This window comes from Pyrgilauda ruficollis, unplaced genomic scaffold (assembly GCF_017590135.1).
Source record: "Pyrgilauda ruficollis isolate IOZ18807 unplaced genomic scaffold, ASM1759013v1 scaffold97, whole genome shotgun sequence".
Classification (NCBI taxonomy): domain Eukaryota; kingdom Metazoa; phylum Chordata; class Aves; order Passeriformes; family Passeridae; genus Pyrgilauda; species Pyrgilauda ruficollis.
The window spans coordinates 3835004-3856433 of NW_024531821.1; the positions used below are offsets into that span (position 1 = coordinate 3835004).

The window sequence follows — 21430 nt, forward strand, 5'->3', positions numbered from 1 at the left end:
GAAACATTAGAGTCGTCAGGGAATAAAAATTGTCTTGCAGAGCCGGGTAGCAAGAACTCGGCTTACTTACTGGAAAACCTGTGGTGCAGACAACAGGCGGAGGATATGTGAAATTACAAGGTAGAAATGGATTGTAAGAAGAATTTTCTGTAGCTATCAGTAACAGTTGTCTTCCATAGACCCAGCTAGCAGGTAAAGTAGATGGTTGGGAGCTAGCAGTTGTAGTGGCTGGGATAAGAGAGGAAGTCAGCTAGCAGGGTTCTAGTGGCATCTTTATATTTGGTGTTTTGGATAACATAAGTCTGAAGCTGATGAACTGTGATCTCTAGCTGGAACTTCATAACAGTAGTAATGGACTTGAGTCTCTGTTTTGGATTGAGTTGAAATCCTTTTTGGCTTTGAAATTCAGCTTGGCAGTTTTTTTCCTCCCCAAAGTGGACTCTTACGTAGGTGGAGCCTTTCTCTTTTTACCCCCTTGCTCTCAGTTTTTCCTGCCAATGCAATGAATTAAAGAATCATAGATTGGATTGAGTTGGAAGGACCCTTAAAGATCATCTAGTTCAACCCCTGCTGCCATCCTTCCAACTCTCTGATGTCCTTGTGAAGGAAGCAGATTTTCTTCTGTTTTAGTCAGCTCATTCCTAATGAGTCAGGCCATTCCTAAACTCAGCAGTTGAAACCTGAAATGTTTATATTGTAAATAGAAAGTGTTTGACTATATTTCTGGGCATATGCAAAAATGATGTGGTTATTTTCCTCTTTGTATATGTCTATGACATTTCATATCCCCACTTGCTCCAATAGCAGTTGACTTGTGCAAAATGATTACAGGAGCAGCTGCACTGGGTTTGGACTTCGGGTTTACCTGTTTATTAGGATCATTGGCAGCTCTTGAGGCTAAGCTGCTTCTTCTCCTGGGCTAGCAGGCTCCAGTGGAAATCACCACTGAATTTGAGTTGCTAGCCCTAATCAGTTTTTGTCTTATCTTTCATGAAACTCTTGACAAGCAAGGAACACTTTTTCATCAAATTGACCTCACAGAAATCTTAATCGCATCCTCCTTTAGCTTGGGTATTACTATGCACCTTAAAATTTTAGCATCTAACTGCAGAAAAAAAAAATAATTAAACATGGGAGATATATTTCACACTGCTTTTGAAAATGCAGCTTCTGCTTTCTAATGAGTTACCTAATACACTGTGCAGTGAAATTTCCATCCTTCCCCTTGTAATTGCACACAAACTCATTATTTTTAGTTTTACTTGACAGATTGGTAAAATTAAGCCATTTGAGAAGGGAGGAGGGCTGAACTTTTGTAGAAATTCCAAACAGCTCTGCACTGAATCATCAGTCCCAAGAGCACAGACATTCCATAGAAATGTCAGACAGTCCTTCTGGCATATTAATGAGGAAGCAGCAATGAGTTTTCAGTCATGCTGATTTTAAAGTTCTTGCTCAGCTTCCAGTAAAAATTCTTAGCATTCAATAATAGAGCAGTTTAAGCAGATCCAAAATCAAGATAAGGATACAGTCCAGATTTGGGCTATTTCAGTCATGAAATGGGAGGAGAACCTTGCCTCTAGTGATGTGTTTGTGTGTTATTACAATCACAGTCCTTTCCTCAGCTTTTACAATCAAGATGAAGAAAATCCTGTAAGTCTATGACTCTTCTAACTACTGTGAGACTTTTCCTATTGGAAGATTGTGAATTTGAGCTTACTGTATACTTAAGCATTGGTTTCTCCTTCAATACTTGGAAGTAAATTTTGCCTTCAAATTTTCTTTGAAGCACATTTTGTGCTTTAGTTTGAAATTTTTGTCACTGATCAACCTTGAGAAATAAAAGGAAAAAAATATATTCAGGAACAATAACTTACTGAAGAGGTAGGGTGGGAGATGAGGTAGTTAATATGTCTGTGATGTTTTTTTGTCAAAGGATTTAATGTTTATCGAATGCAACGCAAAAAAACTCCTGGTCACGTACCAGTGAAGTTGAATGTCACGTACCACCGAAGTGAAAAGGGAGTGCACATGGGAACGTTAACAGCGTGAGTTCAATATAGGCACATTGTGTTTCCTCTTATTTAACAAGTACAAGAGGAGGTGTTGTCAAATTCTTGTATTCTATAAAAATCAATTCCTTGGGCTTCCTTAGTCTGGGAATAAGAAAAAGTGAATTGACCTGTTTTCATTGCAAGAGCTGAAGGTTTGTCCCCAAGACACAAGTCTGCAACACCATAATTGCTAGCTTGTAGGATTCATTATTGCAACATGTCTAAAATTAATGTGTTTATTAGATTTCACTTGAAGTATCTGATTTGTTTCATAGCATACATGGTAACTGAAAATACTGTGATAAAGCATAAAAAAATCCAAGACAACAACAACTACTGCTCTTCCCTCCCTTCTCTATTCACCGGGAAAAGGCAAAAATTCTAGAAGCAACATTGCCTGGTCTGAACTACAGACCTGGTCCAGCGTGCATGTAGTGCTCTACTGATGCACTGCTGCATATTTGTACTCTACATAATGCAGCATTTCATAGAATTGTTATTGTGATTAACCACAGATGGATTTCTCAGTCTTGGTGGTGAGTAACAATATAACACAACATGTAATTTGTAAGTCCAGCTAGAAGGGGAAATTATTTCCTTTAAGAATACTGGTGTCCTTGCATTTCAGCGGTCTTCCACTGGTCTGTGGTATTTCTTCATCCTCCTATTTATCTAATATGTCTTGAGTTACCATCAAGTCTGTTCAAAATATTACTTTCACTTTTCCCCTGCCTGCATTTGCCATTCAGAGAAAGCAGTAGTGTTCAGCTATGTCCAGAAATCCAAAACTGTTCTGTAACAAATTGTATGCAGTTTTCACAGCACCTGTAATTAACGGTTTGAGACCAATTGCTTATAAACTGTCAGTGTTGGAGATGTAACAGAGCAACACAGCATAACTTCTTTGATCTAATCCAAAGACTGTGCTCAGTCTGTGATAATATCCTCGCCATCTTTCCTGTGGTAACATGCCTTCAGTGGTCCACATTTTTGGGAGGGTCAGTGTGTCAACAATGGAAACAAAAGATGGAGGACAATTGTGTGAAGGATACAGGTTAACATAAGAAATTGGCCTTTCCTGGATTACGTATAAAATATATAAAACTCAAAACAAAACTTGTCCCCCGGGTACAGGACACTAAACATCAGTTCAAGCTGGCATTTGATGAGATTGGGTTCCTCAGGTAATAGTGAGATCCTTTGCTGATATTGTGATGTAGTTGTCATGGTTACAGAAGGACCAGGTGCTAAATACAAAGCATCCGAAAGATGAAAATGGAGAAAATAAGGTTGTAGAGCAGATAAGATGATTTGGGGATCAGGAAAAAATAAAGGGAATGGTGGCAGCAACTAGGGAATTCAACAGGAAATTAGAGGAAAGAAAGTTCAAAAGTAGATAATCAGAGATGTTTGATCCAGAAGCAGACCTTGAGGGAAGGTGACATGCTTATGTTTGTAATTAATGAAAGGTCTTCAAAGAGAAGTCTGGAAACAATGTTCCCCAGCAAAAGTCCCTTTTGGCTTATTCTCTTTGAAGCTTTGCACAGTATATCTTAAGAACGTTCTGTGGAAGACAAAGTTATGGTCTGATACTGAAGTATGGACAGTGAATTTTCCCCACAAGATAATACTAATACAGCTACTGGCGTAGGTGAAACATAGAGGTAACTGTATGATGTTGGACATGAGATTTGCATAGAGCATTCCTGACTCTGTGCCCTCTCTTGCTGATGTTTTTGGCAAGTTCCATTTGAAAGATGTAGATCTCCAAGATGTAACTCTAGATGTAGGTCTATGTTCTCTGCCCTGGTTTTGAGGCAGTAAAGACTTAGATGGCCTTTTTACTTTCTTTTAAGTTGGTGAAAGCTAATTGAACCTTTTGTTCTGATGAAAAGAGTATCTGAGATATTAAAGTGAGCTTTATAGCAGGATGTGGGTTAATATCACAGTGATTCCCCGAGCAAGTGGATTGGGATCTTCAATTAATTCCTGCAGCAAGATGGGAAATCAAGTTTCCATGGATACTGAGCCAGCAGCAGCACTGACACTCACAGCAACTGCTAGCTTAGTTTCCCTAAAGCTTGCTTCCTAAGGAGGATTTGCCCCCGTCCCCCCTGCTCTGTATTCTGTATTTGCAAATTAAACATTTGAAGACAGATGGACATTTGAGGAATACTTGGAGACAAAAAATACTGTCCCCTTACCCAGAAAATTGTGTACAAGAAATGCAAGTGACAAAACCAAGGATTCGTCTTAGGTAATTTTTAACTTTGAAACTGTTCTCTCTTCTTATTCCGTGACCCCATAGCATTTTGCACTCCGTGTCCTTGGAAGAGGATTCTTGTCACTGAAATAGTACATACTGAGAGACAATATATTTGATAACGACAGACTTTCAGGGAGACCCAGTGTATCGCACGTGTTTATTCACTAGACAATCAGAGCCAAAACTGTTAAATTTTCAAATAAAATTGTGACTGATCCAGCGGCAGTGTGCTTTCACTAGGAAAGCACAAAATTAAGGGAAGTGTTAAAAATTTATTAAAATACTGCCATTTTAGAAAGACATTTCAAATACTGATGTATAGTAGCAAATTCTTTGGACCTTCAAATCATTCTACTTAGAAAAAAAGCCAAATGTCTGGCTAGATGACCTAAACAGATCTTGGATCTCAATAGTAACACCTTTAATGTAATTCCTACATACCTAATGTTGTATTCAGAAAAAGAAAACTGAACACAGAAGAGGATTTTGGAAAACTCGTAACAACAGGCAATTTGCTAGCTTAGTGCACAGGTTATAAGTCATCCACGGTCTCTCCAGTACTTCCCTGAAGCCAGCAAGCCTCACCAGAATGGTGCAGTGTTGCAAAACAGCCTTTATTACCATAACTTATGTGCAGCTCAAGCTAGTTACATTGCTCTGTCTGCAACTCTTAAAGCAGGTCTCTTTTTTATCTTATACAAATTGATAAAAATGAAGGTACTTTAAAAAGAGGATTAGATTTTTTTCCATCTGTGATTCCAGATTTTGACAAAAAACCATATTTGTCTGAATGATGCACTTCAATATCTGTAAGGGAATATTGGAGCCAACGTACAGAGTGTATGAATGAAATTCTCTAGGAATCAGGCACCTCTTACTGATCTTTAAAAGGAATAGAATAAAAAAAAAAGAGCAAGGAAGATGCGATGTCAGTAAGATGTTCAGAAGCCAAAACAAACTACAGTGTTTGTAGAAAAAGTCAAGTTCTGCTACTCATCCCTTTCTAAAAGAGCTCCAAACCGTGACATGCTGATGAAAATCGGACTAGTTGAAATCATTATGTATGGGATGTCACAAAACCTGCAGTAGGTATCTTTTAAAAAAGGAAAAGCTCCAAATGACATTTTCAAAATAGAGGTTTGGCCTGGTGCACTGAAAACTAGTATGATTTCTCTCCATAAAGAGTAAGTACCAAATAACAGATATGTAGTAGCTGCCATTGAGTAATAGCGGCTGCAGATACGCAGACGCTATCCTCCGAAGCCTGGAGGCGTTGTGTTGCTACAGCCCATCACTGATTTTAAGGTGGAAATGCATCGGTGTGGGAGGCACTGCACAGTGTTACTGGCAAGGCACAGTCCTAAATATAGCAACTCAGTTAAAAACTGTACTCATGGCAAAAGTCTAAATATTCTGAAAAAGCGGGCAGACAGAGGCCTGCCGTGGCTCGCAACTTGAATATAAATCTCAAAGGCGGTAGAGGCTACTGGTTTATGCAGCTGCCTTCCCACGGCAAAAGAAGGCCGCCTGGCATAAAGCGCTGTGTGGCCCGGCCCGGCTCGGCGCCAGGATTTCCGCGGGGAAGAGCCAGCTCTGCAACCGACCGCGAATGGCGCTGCGGGACGTGCTCGGAGGCGGGCGGTGCCCCGAGCGAGCGGGGCCAGACCAGAAGAGGAACCAAGTCGCCTGCCTTTACCCTCCGTCACTGCGGCAGAGGGAGCGCCGTCCGCGGCAGAACACGGAGCCGCAGACAGCGGCGAACAGGCCGTCCGGCAAGTCCCCCGCTGTACCCGACCATGGGGCGACCGTGCGCCGCGGAGCTCCAGACTCCGTCACCGGCATGGGGCCCGCCTAAGCGCTGGGCTGCTGGCGACAGCTCCGACCCCGCCCCCGGAGTCCCGCACACTGCGGGGAAGCCCTCGCCGCGATGGCCGCGCACGCGCACTGCGGCCTCACTGCGTCGCCGGAGCCGCCTGGCCCGGCGCCAGGGGAGCCCCGCGCGCCAGCAGCGGGGCTGCCCGGGCGGGGCGGGGCGGCGGCCGCGGCGAGCCACTATTTATAGCGCGGGAGGCTCCCCCGGCCCGGGCAGCGCTCTTCCGTGGCTCCTCGGTGTGCGTGTTGCGTCGAGCAGGCGGCCGAGGGTTCCATGCGGAGCCGGTGCAGGGCGCAGCCAGCGCTGTGCGGGGAGGGCAGGAAAGAGCTGTAGCCGCGTCAGGGGACAATCCTGAAGGCGCGAGAGCAGAGTCCCGAGCGCTGTCACATTTCATCGCGCTGAAGTCAGTGGTGGCTGCGGCCATTTAGCCCAGTACTGGGGCTCTCTGTTGATCAGTGCTCTGTTCTCCGCTACGTGAAGGAGACGCACGGAGCCGGGTCTGTCCCGGTCTGGCGCTACGGGCAGACCTCCGCCGCTCTCGTCGGGAGCGGGAGGAGCAGCGCGATCGCGGCAGGCCGCTGGAATCCCGGAGATTCCTCTTTTCTGGGAGCAGGCAGCTCCTGCCTTGGGCACGCTGCCAGCACCCAGAGAACTCCACATCGAGCCAGCTGCGGCAGCCGCCGTGAGCGGCGCTTGGCTCCTCCGCGGAGACGGGGGGAGGCGAATAGTGCGAGCTGAGCAAACGGGGTGGGGGCGAAGGGGAGCTCTGCCCGCGAAAACACGGCGGCGACGCCGGGGTCTGTCGGGTGCTCCCAGAGGCTCCTGTGCCAACCGCTCGGGGAGCAGCCTCGCTCTTTCTCGGTCCGGGGCCTCCGCGCGCTCCTGTTGCCAGGGGGCGGGCGCGCGCCCGTCTGCAGACGGCCTCTGAGCACCCCCCCCCCCCAACCCCCCCCCCCCCGGCTCCGGACCCCCCCCCCCCCCCAACCTCCCAGCCCGGGACCGGAATCGCCATATAAGGAACGGGAAGCCTCCGCCGGAATCGAGACTTATAAGGTTGTTTCCTAATATGGAAAGTACGGTGGGGGCTTCCGGCGGGCTGGCCGGGGCCGGCGGGGGCCGGGGACCCCGTCTCGCGGGACCGTCGATGCTGCGGCAGCGCTGCGGCGGCGCTGCCCATAGCGGGGGTCAGACCTGCACCGGGCGTGGGGCCCTCAGTCCGGGGCGGGCGGGGCCCCCCGGCCCGGCTTTCCCCGGTGCCAGGCTCTGACGCCAGGAGGGGTCCTCCGGCCCGCATCCATATAAGGGCTTCCTGCTTTCCATATATGGCCATGTACGTCAGGGCTGGGGCGGGCTGCGGCCGGTGAGACCCGATATATAGAGGCGGTGCCGGAGCGGGCGGGGAGCCGAGCGCTTCCAGCGGGCAGAGCAGGGGGGAGCCCCGGGCGGGCGGGCGGGGAGCCGGGAGCCGAGCGCTTTCAGCGGACAGCGCCGGGCCGACAGCGGCGCAGGGCGCAGAGCAGGCGACGGCCGCCTCGCCGCAGCCCCGCGGCGGCAGCGCCATCACCCGTCAGAGTCGGAGCCCGGCGCCCTCATGGCCGCGGCCAAGGCAGAGATGCAGCTCCTGCCCCCGCTGCAGATCTCCGACCCCTTTGGCGCCTTCCCGCACTCGCCCCCTGCCATGGAGACTCACTATCCCAAGCTGGAGGAGATGATGCTGCTCAGCGGCGGGGGCCCGCAATTCCTTGCCCCGCCCGGGGCACCCGAGAGTGCGGGCTTCGGCACCGCCGGGGAGCCCGGAGAGCAGCACTTCGAGCACCTCGCGGCAGGTAAGCGCGCTGACCTCGCCCAGGCGGGCGGGGAGTCCCGATCGGCAGCGGGGGCAGCGACGCCTGCGGGAATTCCGCGCTGCAGCCTCGCTTCTGTCCCAGCGGCCGCGCGGGGGGATTCTCCTGTGTGCGTCAGCGGCTCCGGACTAGCTGCGGCTGGAGACCTGCCAGCGACGCTGCAATATGTTACGCTCAATTAGTAATTAACCAGAATCTGGGGCTGCGCTGTGAGAGGGATGGCTCGCGAAGCACGGGCAGCAGCTGCAGTGGCTGCTGGAATTAATAGCTATTCCTCTCTTTGCAGACACCTTTCCCGAAATCTCCCTGAACAACGAGAAAACCCTGCCAGAAACCAGCTATCCCAATCAAACGACGAGACTGCCACCGATAACCTACACGGGGCGCTTCTCCTTAGAGCCGGCCCCCAACAGCAGCAACCCCCTATGGCCAGAGCCCCTCTTCAGCCTCGTCAGTGGGCTGGTGGGCATGGCTAATGCACCTCCCACATCTACGCCTACTTCATCATCACCATCCTCCTCCTCGCAGAGCTCCCCACTGAGCTGTTCTGTGCAAGCCAGTGAGAACAATCCAATTTATTCAGCTGCACCAACATTTCCCAATTCCAGCTCTGATATTTTTCCTGAATCCCAGACCCAGTCTTTCCCCAACACCTCTGGAGCCCCCATCCAGTATCCACCTCCAGCTTATCCGACTGCTAAAACCAACTTTCAGGTGCCAATGATCCCGGATTACTTGTTCCCTCAGCAACAGGGTGAGCTCAGTCTTGTTCCAGCTGATCAGAAGCCCTTCCCAGCTCTTGAGACCAGAGCACAGCAGCCTTCCCTCACACCACTGTCCACTATTAAGGCATTTGCTACGCAGACTGGCTCCCAAGAGCTGAAGACCCTCAATGCTAATTACCAGTCCCAGCTGATCAAGCCCAGTAGGATGAGGAAATACCCAAACCGTCCCAGCAAGACGCCTCCTCACGAGCGTCCCTATGCCTGCCCAGTGGAGTCCTGTGACCGAAGGTTTTCACGATCTGATGAGCTAACGCGGCACATACGCATCCACACGGGACAGAAACCTTTCCAGTGCCGCATTTGCATGCGGAACTTCAGCAGGAGCGACCACTTGACTACGCACATCCGCACACACACGGGAGAGAAGCCATTCGCTTGTGACATTTGTGGCAGAAAGTTTGCCAGAAGCGATGAGAGGAAGAGGCACACTAAAATCCACCTTAGGCAGAAGGACAAGAAAGTGGAAAAGGCAGCTCCAGCCTCAACTGCTTCCCCAATTCCTGCCTATTCATCCTCTGTGACTACATCCTACCCTTCCTCCATCGCCACCACTTATCCCTCCCCAGTGCGCACAGCGTATTCTTCCCCTGCTCCCTCTTCCTATCCCTCCCCTGCACACACCACATTCCCATCCCCTTCCATAGCAACCACTTACCCCTCTGGCACTGCCACTTTTCAGACCCAAGTGGCCACTTCCTTCTCATCTCCAGGAGTCACCAATAATTTCAGCTCACAGGTAACCTCAGCACTTTCAGACATGAACTCAGCCTTTTCTCCAAGGACAATTGAGATCTGCTGAAACTACCTTCTGGAACAGGTGAATTCACCTTTTCCATTGGTATTATCAGACACGGAGTCTCCAATTACTCCCACAACACCATACGTTGCAAGGCTATTTAGTTTAAACTTCAGCTGCCTGAATCGACTGCTGCTTAAGTTTTCCACCTCTGTTGAATGACTTAATTTGCATGGACTGTGGATATAAGTTCAATATAATTTTCCCTGTAAACAATAGTCTTTTATTAGGAAGAAAGGACTTTTGAGTAAGTATCTAGCTGATGTAAATTGTACATGTGCCATGGTTTTGCTTTCCTTTAGGTACTATTGATGTGGAAAAAATCTTTGCGTATTCATATTGTATAATTTGGAGTTTGCAGGGCCATATTTTGTAAATGTTAATTCTATTTCAGTGACTATGCTATAATGCATTTCAAACTTCTTTGGGAACAACACTTACTGTATTTGAGCATGTTGGAGTGATGCTATGTAATTATCACCTGATGAGACACTCACATGTGGCAGAAGTTTTGTTTTAAAAGTTACAAGTCTTGGTGCCTTTTTGTGAAGCCTTGCTGACGTCATGCGTTTGTGTGAGTGGATGCTTTGCATCTTGCCTTAAAGTGGAAGAGATGTTACTCAAAGAATGTAAGGAAAAGCAGGGAATGGGTGGGGAGAGGAGCAAAAGAAAGGGCCAGGGGATGGAATGTAAGCAAAAAAAACCCCAAAAACCAAACAATCAGAAAAAAAACCAAACCAAACAAAAAAACCCCAAACAACAAAAAACCCCCACACACCCTCTCCCCCTCCACCTCTCAAAGTCTATTTTTGTTACAAAAATGTAAATTTATATATATATATATATATATATATTCAGGAGTTGGAATGTTGTAGTTACCTACTGAGTAGGCAGCAATTTTTGTATGTTATGAACATGCAGTTCATTATTTTGTCGTTTCTTTTTACTTTGTAATTGTGTTTGTTTAAATGAAAGTGACTGTTTGGCTTCTAAACACATTGAATGCGCTTTTTCCTGCCATTGGGATATTTGGTGTACAATACCCTTCAGAAAAAAAAATAAATAAAACATCAAATTGTGCAGACTTACACTTTCCTTGAAATTACTACTTAGGAAGACTGCACCACAGCAATCCCAGCCGCTTTAGTTGCTTCAAAGCCAGTACATAACTACTTGTCTCCTGGAAAAAAACCCCAAAAAACAACAAACCTGTTTAAAGAAAGGAGACTAAATCAATCTTATGTCCGGTTGCTTGCAGAAAGCATGGGTGGTGAACTCATGTCCTTGCGTTAGGTGCATCACCACCTCTTTTGAAGCAGCCACAGTTACTGTCTCCTGGTCTAGCCTTCTGGAATTTTGATTGTGATAAAAACTGACCAAGTAGGCTGTCAAGCAATGCTTGATGAGCCTGAGGGTGCCCCGGGTTCTCCAGAGAATTTTGAAATGAGTAACTTCCATATCTAAAGAGGAAAAAAAAAAAAGGTTCTCTTCGGTGTGTGAACTTGGCTATGCAGGAATGAAGGACAGTGCACCCTTGCTAGCGTAACATAAAGGAAATAAATGCATAGGTCTTCTGCATCCACTATTTCCCTGGCCTTTGTCTCATAAAACGGAACAGATTTCAGGGAAGAAAAATGCTTTATTAGAAAGTATTGCCCATACATTTTCTGCAAGATCTTTCTTTTGCTGTTGGCCTGAAGACAGGATTTCTGTTTCTTAAAAAGTTTTCTTCTAGTCCAATTGGTAGGATGAGTCGGTTTCAAGAAGTTTGTTCCCTAGGAAACAGCAGGTGTTGTCACTGGCGGGGAAAACCCTCCCCCTCTAGGAAGTGCAGCAGCGAGGAAGGAAGCCAAGGCCTCTCGCTTTTGCGCTTACGCGCTGAAGACCCCCTTTTGCTCGGAACTAAACCTCGGCTGTTTGTGATTTAAAGCCCACTTCAGGTCTGACCACTAGAGACAGCAACGGCCGCCCGGCTTGGCTCGGAGGAGACCCTCCCCGCCATGCTCTAGCGATCGCGGTGCCGCGCCAGCGCCGGGAGCGCGCCGGGGGCGGCCCCGGCTGAACAGAAGCCCCGGCCCCGCTGCTTCCCGTCCGGAACAGCACGACCATATTTGGAATTTCCTCCACGCCTTTTATGGCACTTCCGTGGCCCAAAAATGGAATTTCCTGCTCAGGCGTTCCGGGGCTGCGCCGCGCAGCCGCCGTGATGCTGCGGCGCGCCCCCCCTTCCCTTTCCCCCCGCCTCTCCCCCTCCGCCCCCCTCCCCTCGGGAGGCCCGCGCCGGCCGTGGCTCACGCGCCTCCGGGCGGCGGAACTCCGCTCCGCAGTGGGCCGAGCGGCGCGCCGCGGCTCTCCGTGGGGCTCCCAAAGGCTGCTGGAGCCCAGGCCGACTAGCAGCGCTTCTTCGCTGCTGGCTACTATTCGTTTTCCTTGACAGGGACTGCGTCGCTCTTCATACGCGCCTCCGAAATAGGTAGGATACCGTCTAACCTGGGGAGAGCTGCAGAGGCCAGTGACCTTGTCCGCCCAGGCTTTTTCTCTGCCGACGCTTTCCGTAAGCGACCGTTTACGTGGCGATAGTCCTCGACTAGGTGGCTGGCTTGCGCTTTAATTGCACTAGAGGAAAAATGACTGTTCGGTTTTCTTTTCCCTTAGAAATAAGGAGCTAAAAATTAGTTCGAGCATACTCGGAGCCCGGAGTATCTGCTGTGGTACGCTAGGTGACCTGTTGCATTGTGTCCTCTTGTTTTCTAGAAATGCCGCTGGAGACTTTCTGTAAAGACGGTAAAATGAACTGTTACAGATATTTCTGCTGTGACTGCGAACTGCTCTTACTGGAGAGATGAGACAACACGGAGAAAAGACATGTAGGCAGAGACTTTCTAGCGAAGAGGTACGTCGTCATGGGCCTTTCTTTCCTTTAGGGCTTTCACTCGTACGTGCCCGGACTTTGTGCATCTGAGCAAGACCTCAGGTAGCCCCAAGAAAAATAACTTTGTAGACTCTGAAGTGGTAGCTGGCAGACTGAAGGTGATCTGAGCTGTGGCAGATGCCCTTAGAAGGGCTGTCCCCAAGTAGGTGCTCACTGCTCTCAGGTTGGACTAAAGCTGAGTGTAGCAGCTGAAGGCTGGCTCCTGAAGTGTGTCTTTGACCCATTCTAAACCGAATTATTAACTAGGACTGACCCCTTCTAAAGCAAACTGCACTGTTTACTAGGGCTAGCATGTTTTGTGACTTTCAGGTATAAGTGGTTGTTTATTTCAAATGTTTTCTGTTTGTGACCCAGTAGACTTTAGTGTCCCAAAGAGTTTTGAGTGTAGATAATAAATTTATGAAGAGGGCTTGGTGGTGTGATTGTTGAGCTAAACATCCCATGTTTTTACCTGTGTGCATTATCTTAATGTAGCCCTAATAAGTGCTAGTTAAACCTAGAAAAGAGATTGCATGTTTTAAAGTGCACAAAGACTCCAGGATGAGATGTGAGATGTAGCTAAAGAACAAGAACTTTAAAAATAGTTAAGCTTTTCTGCTGTAATCAAAGATCAGCCTTGACTGACCCTAATCATTTATAGTCTTGAATGAAACTCTCTCCTCTAAATAGCTGAGGCTGATGCTTATACATAATCTCTAGCACTTTCCAGGCTTCGTCATAATTTTTTGGCACTGTCATAACAAAAATGGTGGTCACACAGAAGTATTTTCTATGTGTATATTTCACTTCCATAAATACAAAAAGCATTATCAAAGTATGCTTTGTGATCCTTTTTTTCTTTTTTAAGAAGCATAGAGCGTTATCTTTTTCTTTTGTGAGCTTTTCATACCCCATTTTTATATCTCCAAACATGAATGATATTAATGCTACCAGTAAATGTTGATAGTTGAAAGTTCTGCTATTCATGTCCTCTGTTAGGTTGACCTGGGTAATATGACATGACTTCTCTTATCCCAGCTACTGTGATAGTGGGCTTCTCCTGTAGCAGTACAACTGTTGATCAGTAAGAGATCTGCAGACATCGGAGCTGGAGAGATGGGGAGTGTCCTGGATTAGGGTAAATCTGGGAGAAAACCTCCAAAGGGGGCTCCCCCAGAAAACAAACCCACACAGCCCCTTTCCCCCACCGGTTCGGGAAGGATTCCTCGGAGAGAAGTGGAAAGAACCTGTTTATTTAACAGGCAAAACACCCCCAGCACACAAAATGAACAATACCAGATGACAGCACTTTCACCGATCTGAAAAGGATGACAAATTCAGAAAGTCTTTCCTGGGAGTGGTCGCTCTGTTGTTGCTCTCTCCGGTGCTGGGGATGGCTGCTGCAGCCACAAGGTGCAAACTCTCGGTGTTTCCCAGGTCCCAGTCCGGAGCAGGTTTGAATGGCTTCAAAAAGGGAAGGGAAAAAACAGTCCAGGGAAAAATCTGGACCGCTTAGCTAAACTAACAGAAGCAAAAAGCAAAAGCAGAGCAGGAGCAAAGCAGGAGCGAAGCAGGAGCAAGAGCAAAGCAAAGCAGCAAAAAGCCAAGCAAAAATCAAAAGCCGCACTATGTACTGTCCCGTCTCTCTGTCCCGCCAGCCGTCGGGGAGCAGGCTGATAACAAACCAAAACAAACCTTGCTCTTCAGAACCAGTCTTGAAGGCACAGTACATAATATCCAGCACCAACAGAACACACGACTCGGGATACAAGCATCATAACCTCACCCTAGGACAGGGAGAAAGAGTTTCAATGGTAAGATGCAGTTAAAACTTTAAAACAGACTGAGCATTACTTTTTATGTCTGTGGCTGTTTTTCAATCTGACCAGGGTAGTCGGGGATGGCTTTAGAAGCTCATGAAAACATGTTATATAATGAATATCTAAAATCTGTTTACCCTAATTACTGCGCTTGTTTTTGCACCAGTGTGCGTAGCTCTCAGGTTATCTACCAGAATGTGCCCAGCTATGTAGCGAGTCACTGAACTGCCTGGTGCATTCTGACATGTGATATTCTGTGAGCTTAGTGTGTGAACTGGAGCTAGGTGTCTAGATTTGCCCACATTTACAAGAATTGTAGTCATAGCCACCTTGAAATACTTTTAAATACACCTTAGCAAAATCTAAACATTAGTCAAAGAAATGTGGTTAAGCTATGGAGTGAATGAGTTTAGTTTTACCATTTTTAATGCTTTTGCCTATATTTTTCTTTGGAATACTTGAAAAAACACTGGAGCATAAGGAAATGAAGGGACAGGCTCAATTGAGGGAATCTTACTACCAATATCTGTGAACAAAACATCAACAGTGGATCTTAGAATACTGTCTAAAAGGTTTCCTCCTAATTAGCCAGAGATATGGAGTTGGAAATAGGACACAAAGTTGAGGGGCACGTGCAGCAGCAGCATTTTGTTCTGAAGATACTTGCGGTTAAAGCTTTCGGACGTGAATCTTAGGTTCTCTTTGTGGAAATAAGTGTTCTGTAATTATGCATGGATTTTAAACATTCAATATACAAGACTAAATCTCTTGCTGGTTTTAGAGCATTGCATTGGAAGTCTGTGTGGTTTCTCTTCTTTTCCTGTTCTTAAATGAACTTAAAGTAACTTTAAAATAAATCAACTTTTTCTTGTTTTTTTTTTTTTTATTTTAGATGCTGGAACTGCCTCTCTGGATGTGTGCTCAGCTCTCGCTGCTATGGACTGTGTGGCCTTAATTGCTGCAGGTTCCTGTTCTCACTGAAGAATTGGAAATAATTATTAATTAGACTGCCGAGATGTTTCCTAAAACCTTTCCCTTCAGTGGTAGATCTTCTCTTTCTGCCTTTGAATTTACAGTGATTCTTGGATGTCATTCACCTACCCAAATTCCTTGCAGCTCCTGGGGTAGAGAGAAGCTTCTCCTGTGGCTGAGGTTCAGTGGGAAAATGATACCATGTGTTCCACCTCCTTAATAAATGTAACTGCTCTTTATTCTTAGAGTGCAGATTTAGTTAATCCTTTTTCAACAGAAAGTGGCAGGCTGAACTCACCTGAATTACTGAACCATACTTTGGATAGTTGAATTTTTTAAAAGAAAAAAAAAAAAACCAAAAAAAAACCAACCAAACCCAGGTTTTTTGTCTGTGGGTTTTACTGGTATTGCTCCTTAATTGAGCCACAACTTTAAATAATTACGTGGGCACTTTCTGGAAACAGGTCTCATGGGACCTCTGGGCTCACGTTTTTCCATTGCCAAGTTAATTACAGGTCCAAGCTGACAGTGCCTGTGCATCTGGTGTTCATTGATCTGTTTGTGATACTAATTTCATTTGGATGCAGAGTTGGGCTTTTGGGGCAGATGATGCCCCTCAAGCCATGAGGCTTGTTTAAACCTTGTACTCTACTTTTTGAAGATCCGGGTGGGTGAGGACTTTGTCTTGTTGCTGTATTAGGGGATAGCATTCAGGAAGTTCCTACAATCTTCACACTGAAGTTGAAATGTTCAAGGATATCGGTGTGATGGTTCTCAGGGAGGAATCTTGCTCCCACCAGTCTGTAGTGTGGTAGCGTAGGACCCAGAAGAGTAGGGTGTGAGGGACAGGGTGGATAGGAACACTTCCCCCACCAGAGAGAGTAAATCTAAACCAGAGAGTCAGAAGCCGGAAGCGATGACCGATTGCTCCACCACCAGGCACTGTAAACTGGAAGCAGCAAGTCGTAACCCCAGAGTGACTGCCAATACTTCCACAACCAGACAGAGCAATCTGCAACAGCTGCAGAAAGCATCTTTAAGATCTGTCTCTGAAAACCAAATAAAACCACCTCAAACTTTAGTTAGCAAGGTATAGGGATTTGCAGCTACTGGGTGAATACTTTTAGCAACTCCATTAAGTGCTCATAAATCTTGCAGTAGTCTATAAGTGCCAATAGGTTTCCTTACTGGTAATACGGGATTATTAAATTCTGATTCGCATTCTTTCAACAATCCTAGTGTCAGGAATTTATTGGTTATTTGCTCTATTCCTTTTCTGTTTTCCAACCTTACAGGGTATTGCTTTCGGACTACTCACCTAACTCCTGTCTGTAGTTCAGTTTAAAAATGGTCTGCCCATTTTGATCTTGACTGGGTATCCGTATGCCATACTGATTAGGTATTTGCTCTAAATAGTTACTATTGCTTGTTAGTCTTGTGTCAATTGTCAGTCCTAATGCTGAAATAAATTTGTCTTCAGGTACCTTAAATTTAATTTTTCCTTCTCTAAGCTCAATTGTGGCTTTTAAATTTTCAAGCAAATCACTGCCTAGCAGAGATTTGGGTGAATTAGGTAAATAAAGAAACTGGTGTATTCCCATCTTCTTCCCGATTTTATATTTAAGTGGTTTCAGGAAGAATGCATTTTCTGGCTGGTCAGTGGCTCTTATTACTTGAATGTGTTTTTAATTTTTAGGTATCAATGCTTGATTTAAGACTGAAAGCGTGGCTCCAGTAGCTACTAAAAATTCAACTCCTTTATCATTCCATGGCTGTATTTTAACCAGCGGGTCCACTAGGGTAAGATCTGGCAGTCCCTGTCATTCATTATAATCTAGAGTGGCTTCGTGTACTTTGTCTCCTAACTACAAGCACTGGCGTTTCCAGTGTCCTTCTTTCTTACAGTATGAGCATTGATTTGGCCCCAGCTTAATCTACGGCCGGTTTGAACCTCTTCTGCCTCCAGTATTTCTGCCTCTGCCTCACCCACACCCTCAACACTGGTGCTGATCCAGAGCTGCCAGTATGGCTGTAGTGAGTTCTTTCCTCTTTTGTTGATCCCTATTATTGTACACCCTCCATGCTTCTCCCATTAATGCCTCTAAATCTGTGTTTACAGGCTCCTTCGGTTTCTGAAGTTTCTGCCCAATATTTGGGCTAGATTGCTCTAACATCAGGAGAAACTAACTGTTGCTTTCCCATATCTGACAGGGGATCTAGGGTGGCAACTTTACACATCGCTGCTTGGAGCCTGTCCACAAAGTCAGTGGGTGACTCATGCTGTCCATGTTTAACTGACCAATTAACTGCTTTTGGAATGGCATTTTCTAATCCAAATTTGACTAGTTCCCAGTACTTAGTTAACGTCGCATAGCTGCCTGCATCATTCAGGTCCGACAAAGGTTTTACAATAGGAAACAGCTGGTCCACTGTACCTTGGTAAGGCTCCACTAGCAGTTTGTCCCTGCACATGTGCTCTGGCCGTGTTTGTCACTAGCTCTTTTTCTGTTTCTGTTAGGTCTGTCAGCATTAAATCAATATCACCCCAATCTGGGTTTTGATTCCTGACTACTAACTCCATCCTTTTTGCTACTTTTCTTGGGTCTCCTCTGTAATTCCTAACTTCTCCTGGCTACCTATTCGGGTCACTAGTGGAAAAGGGGACCTTCCTGCACAGCTTCTCCTGTGGGACCCACTGCTTGCCTTAAGGGGGTGACCAAAGGCAAAGCTTTCTTGGTTTTACTCTTTGTACGTGCTATCATCAGGGTCCCCGAACTTGTCCGCTCACCAGGATCATCCATCTCATCCTCACTACCACTCGGGCTTAATTGAGGGGGAGGAGCAGCCGGTGGAGAGCGTACAGCTGGCCTGGTAAGTAAGTCTCAGACATCTGTAACACTGTCTTCCTAATGCTTTTCTGCCTACTTCAAACATCTCTGCCCTATACTACATGCTGAACAACATCTCTTTATTTTCCGCCTGATAACTCTTTCCACAGCTCGGACCAAAGGGTCTTGTGGGGCCAAATTGATGCCACATTCCTTCTGCTACTTGGGTTTAATTCAAAGTTCCATTAGAGAGCTACTTTTCACCACTTTCCGCTTTATACAAAGGCCACCACTGGATTACCTGTCTTGAAATTGCCCCTTGGGATTCCTCCCAGATTTTTCCAATGTGCTAAAATACATCCTTGTGGGTTTTTATAACATTTTTACTTCCTGTGTTACCCATTTTTAATGCTATCCAAATTTCCACACTTGTACATTCTGTGTTAGTACTTCTTCTCCTTTCTTTATCTTTATTCCCCATGTACTACACTTAACACACACTGGGCATCTCTGAATCGCCAGGCACCACTATTCTCTTCTACAGTACTGACAAGCAACGTAAACAAAAGGATCTTTTGTTTACAAAACCACTTCCACACAATACACAAGGAATTGGGGTATGATAGGACACAAAATGAGTCCTAAAATACACAAGGGAAACAACTAATATTCTTACAACACAAAATGCACAAAATACCACAATCAAAACCCAAAATGCCAAGGCCAATACCAAAGGGCATTGGACTTCTTTTGGGGACTCTAAGGCCTTGCATCAACTTCAGGAATTTCACCTGTGATACAGCACCCTGGAATGTCTTACAGTGTCTTGACCTGGAATGTCACCTGTGGAATGTCTTACAGGAGCGACTTGACCGAGACCTGAAACAAAATTCAGAACAATAAACAAATACCTGAATTTCCTGTGGTCGGTTCTTGTCTGCCCTTGCAGAAAGCCGGTGAAGCGCGGAGTCCCTTCCAGAAATTCTCAGGGCACGCCAAGGGAGTCCCCAGCTCCAACAGGTCTTGCAGCCAGGCAGAGAGTCCCGTCCCGCCGCAAGGTCGCCAGAGCGATGCTTGAAACCTAGGCAAGAAAACGGTACTCAATAGCGTAAGGCCTACAGAGCAGGTATTTGTTTATTCGACGCTAGGGGCGAGGGGGATAGCTCCACCACAGACTCACTTGCCCATTCCTCACACCGTACTAGCTTTTATACTTGTTTTATTTAACGTGCACATTATACTTTCTTAACCTTCATACTGTAACATTTTCTAATTGCATCGTTACATAAGCCCTTATAACACATGCGTGGTTTCAGTCCAAGGTCGTCGTCTGACATCTGGTGGTCGTTTTGGGTGAAGGCTCGTAAGTCTTCCTTGGGCTCAAACTTTTCACCTCTGTTTTCTGCACATGTTCTATAGGATTGTCTGCTCAGATAGCCAGTTGTTAGCTTTTTGCAGTTACCGTGTTTTAAGTTTCTTTTCCTTGGGCCAGTTCTCATAAGCCCTCAAAAGAAACATAATACACCCAAGGATAGCTCAGCTATTACTTTGGGGGCATAAAATAAGCAGGATGACTTCTGCTGCAGTGTTAGAAACAAAAAAGGTTTAATAAAAGGTAAAATAACAAACAGAAAAACTCTGTTTTACCAGGAGCAGAGGTCTGCTCCTGGTAAAAACACCTCACGAGAGCACTTTAGCTCTTTTGTTCTTTTCTGCCTGATGGGCCAGGTGGGACTTTTTGGCTTCTATCCAATTAGATGTCCTCAAGTTTTTGGTGAAGTCCCCGAGATCCTATGAGGTGGCTTTTCACCTAATTGTTGAGAGAACCTTCTGGGCTTCTTTCCTTTTTTGGGGGACAAAGGCTAGTTTTGCCACTCTGTCATTAGGGGGCGCACTCGTACAAGCTTGTTCTGCTAAATTTGCTGATTTCTAAAAAGTGCTCCATTCGTATCCTGTTATAAAGTAACTACTTCTTTCTGCATAGCTGCAGCTTTTGCATGGCTCACACACTGTCTTATTGCCTAGGCATCGCTCTGCTGAAGCGTTTCTAAGTGTGGCAGTGGGCTTTGCTGCAGCTGGAATTTATTTCTGTTTCAGGAAGCGTCTCATCATGTAGTCTGCGATTTGACAGTTCCTGTGCCAGGTTAATTGCAGCAGAAGACAGCAAATGAAGCCAAGAGACTCAACTAGGATGCCCCAGGTACCTGCCAAGCACAGATCACAAAACACCAAACCCCCGGGTTACAAAAACACTAAAAGCTCATGTTACAAAAGACAGAAAAAAGCCTACGAAACACTAGGTTCCAAAATATCAAAATAACCTGGTTTCAAAATACTAGAAACCTAAATTTCAAAGTATCAGAAAGCCAGGTTTCAAAATCTCAGTTTTAAAATACTGGAACACCAAGTTCCAAAATACCAGAAAAACCCAGGTTCAAATTACCAGAACAGCAAGGTAAGAAATATCAAAGTAACCCACTTTTAAAATACTGGAACAACAACTCCAGAAATACCAATGTAACCCAGTTTCACATTACCACAGTAACCCAGTTTGAAAATACCAGAATACCAGGTTCCAAAATACCAAAATAATACAGTTTCAAAATAGCAAAATACAAGTTTCAAAATATCAAAATGACCAATTTCAAAATACCAATTTTTTTATGTGTTATACTGGCAAGATTCCCAAACATAAAAGAATGCAATATTGTCAAAATGAGATCTTTGCTACCAAAATTGATATTTTCTCCTCTGAAAAACTTTCCCTGATGACCATTAATGCATGTATTTTTTTTCATCATTTAGCCAGAGGTAATAAAAATTTTACTTTAAAAACAAACATCTGTAGTAGTTGTCTGCTTAGATTGTGTCTGTGAGAGCTGGCATATGGGCCGGAGAGCGGCCATCGAGAGCAAAGGATGGAGTGAATCTGTTCCCTGCAAATGCCTGGGCAAAGACTGAGAAGCAGAAAAAGGGAGTATTTATAAACTATATCAATATTTCACTGAAATTCAGGGTGGAGCGGCGATGGCGGATGCTCGGGTTTGGTCAGGGTTAGCCAGAGACAACCAAGCCAAACCCCTGACACCTCAAGGGATTTGTCAAAAGCTTCGACACAAACACAAGTCAGTAACAGCTACAGAAGAAAAAGTGCCAGTAATCACTTACGATCTGTGGAGAATTTCCTCGCTAGTTACAAAGCTAAGACGTACGGAATTTTGGAGGCAGAATCCCAGTTTTGGCCACGGGCACACCTAGAAAGACAGTTCATTTCCTTGGAA

The 21430-nt window shown here is 45.8% G+C and overlaps 1 protein-coding gene and 2 long non-coding RNA genes across 4 annotated transcripts; 2 read left to right on the plus strand and 1 right to left on the minus strand.

Annotated features, from left to right (window-relative positions):
* The first annotated feature begins 7571 nt into the window (after positions 1 to 7571).
* EGR1 (early growth response 1) lies at positions 7572 to 10706 on the plus strand. 2 transcript variants are annotated; one of them, XM_041489970.1, is made up of 2 exons: positions 7572 to 8019; positions 8306 to 10706. In XM_041489970.1, exons 1-2 carry the CDS (start codon positions 7785 to 7787, stop codon positions 9619 to 9621), a joined length of 1551 nt encoding a protein of 516 aa, XP_041345904.1. In that variant the 5' UTR covers positions 7572 to 7784; the 3' UTR covers positions 9622 to 10706. The 2 variants fall into 2 exon arrangements, with proteins under 2 accessions (XP_041345904.1, XP_041345905.1); XM_041489971.1 differs by having other exon boundaries at positions 7574 to 8019; positions 8324 to 10706.
* Positions 10707 to 11891: 1185 nt separating this feature from the next.
* Positions 11892 to 16994, plus strand: LOC121365637. The gene is made up of 4 exons (XR_005957043.1): positions 11892 to 12091; positions 12373 to 12511; positions 13568 to 14343; positions 15242 to 16994. It is a non-coding gene; the product is annotated as an uncharacterized LOC121365637 (long non-coding RNA).
* Positions 14225 to 19406, minus strand: LOC121365638. Its single transcript, XR_005957044.1, has 3 exons — positions 19330 to 19406; positions 19061 to 19230; positions 14225 to 14316 (listed from the first exon to the last, which is right to left on the minus strand). It is a non-coding gene; the product is annotated as an uncharacterized LOC121365638 (long non-coding RNA).
* Between the last annotated feature and the right edge of the window lie 2024 nt (positions 19407 to 21430).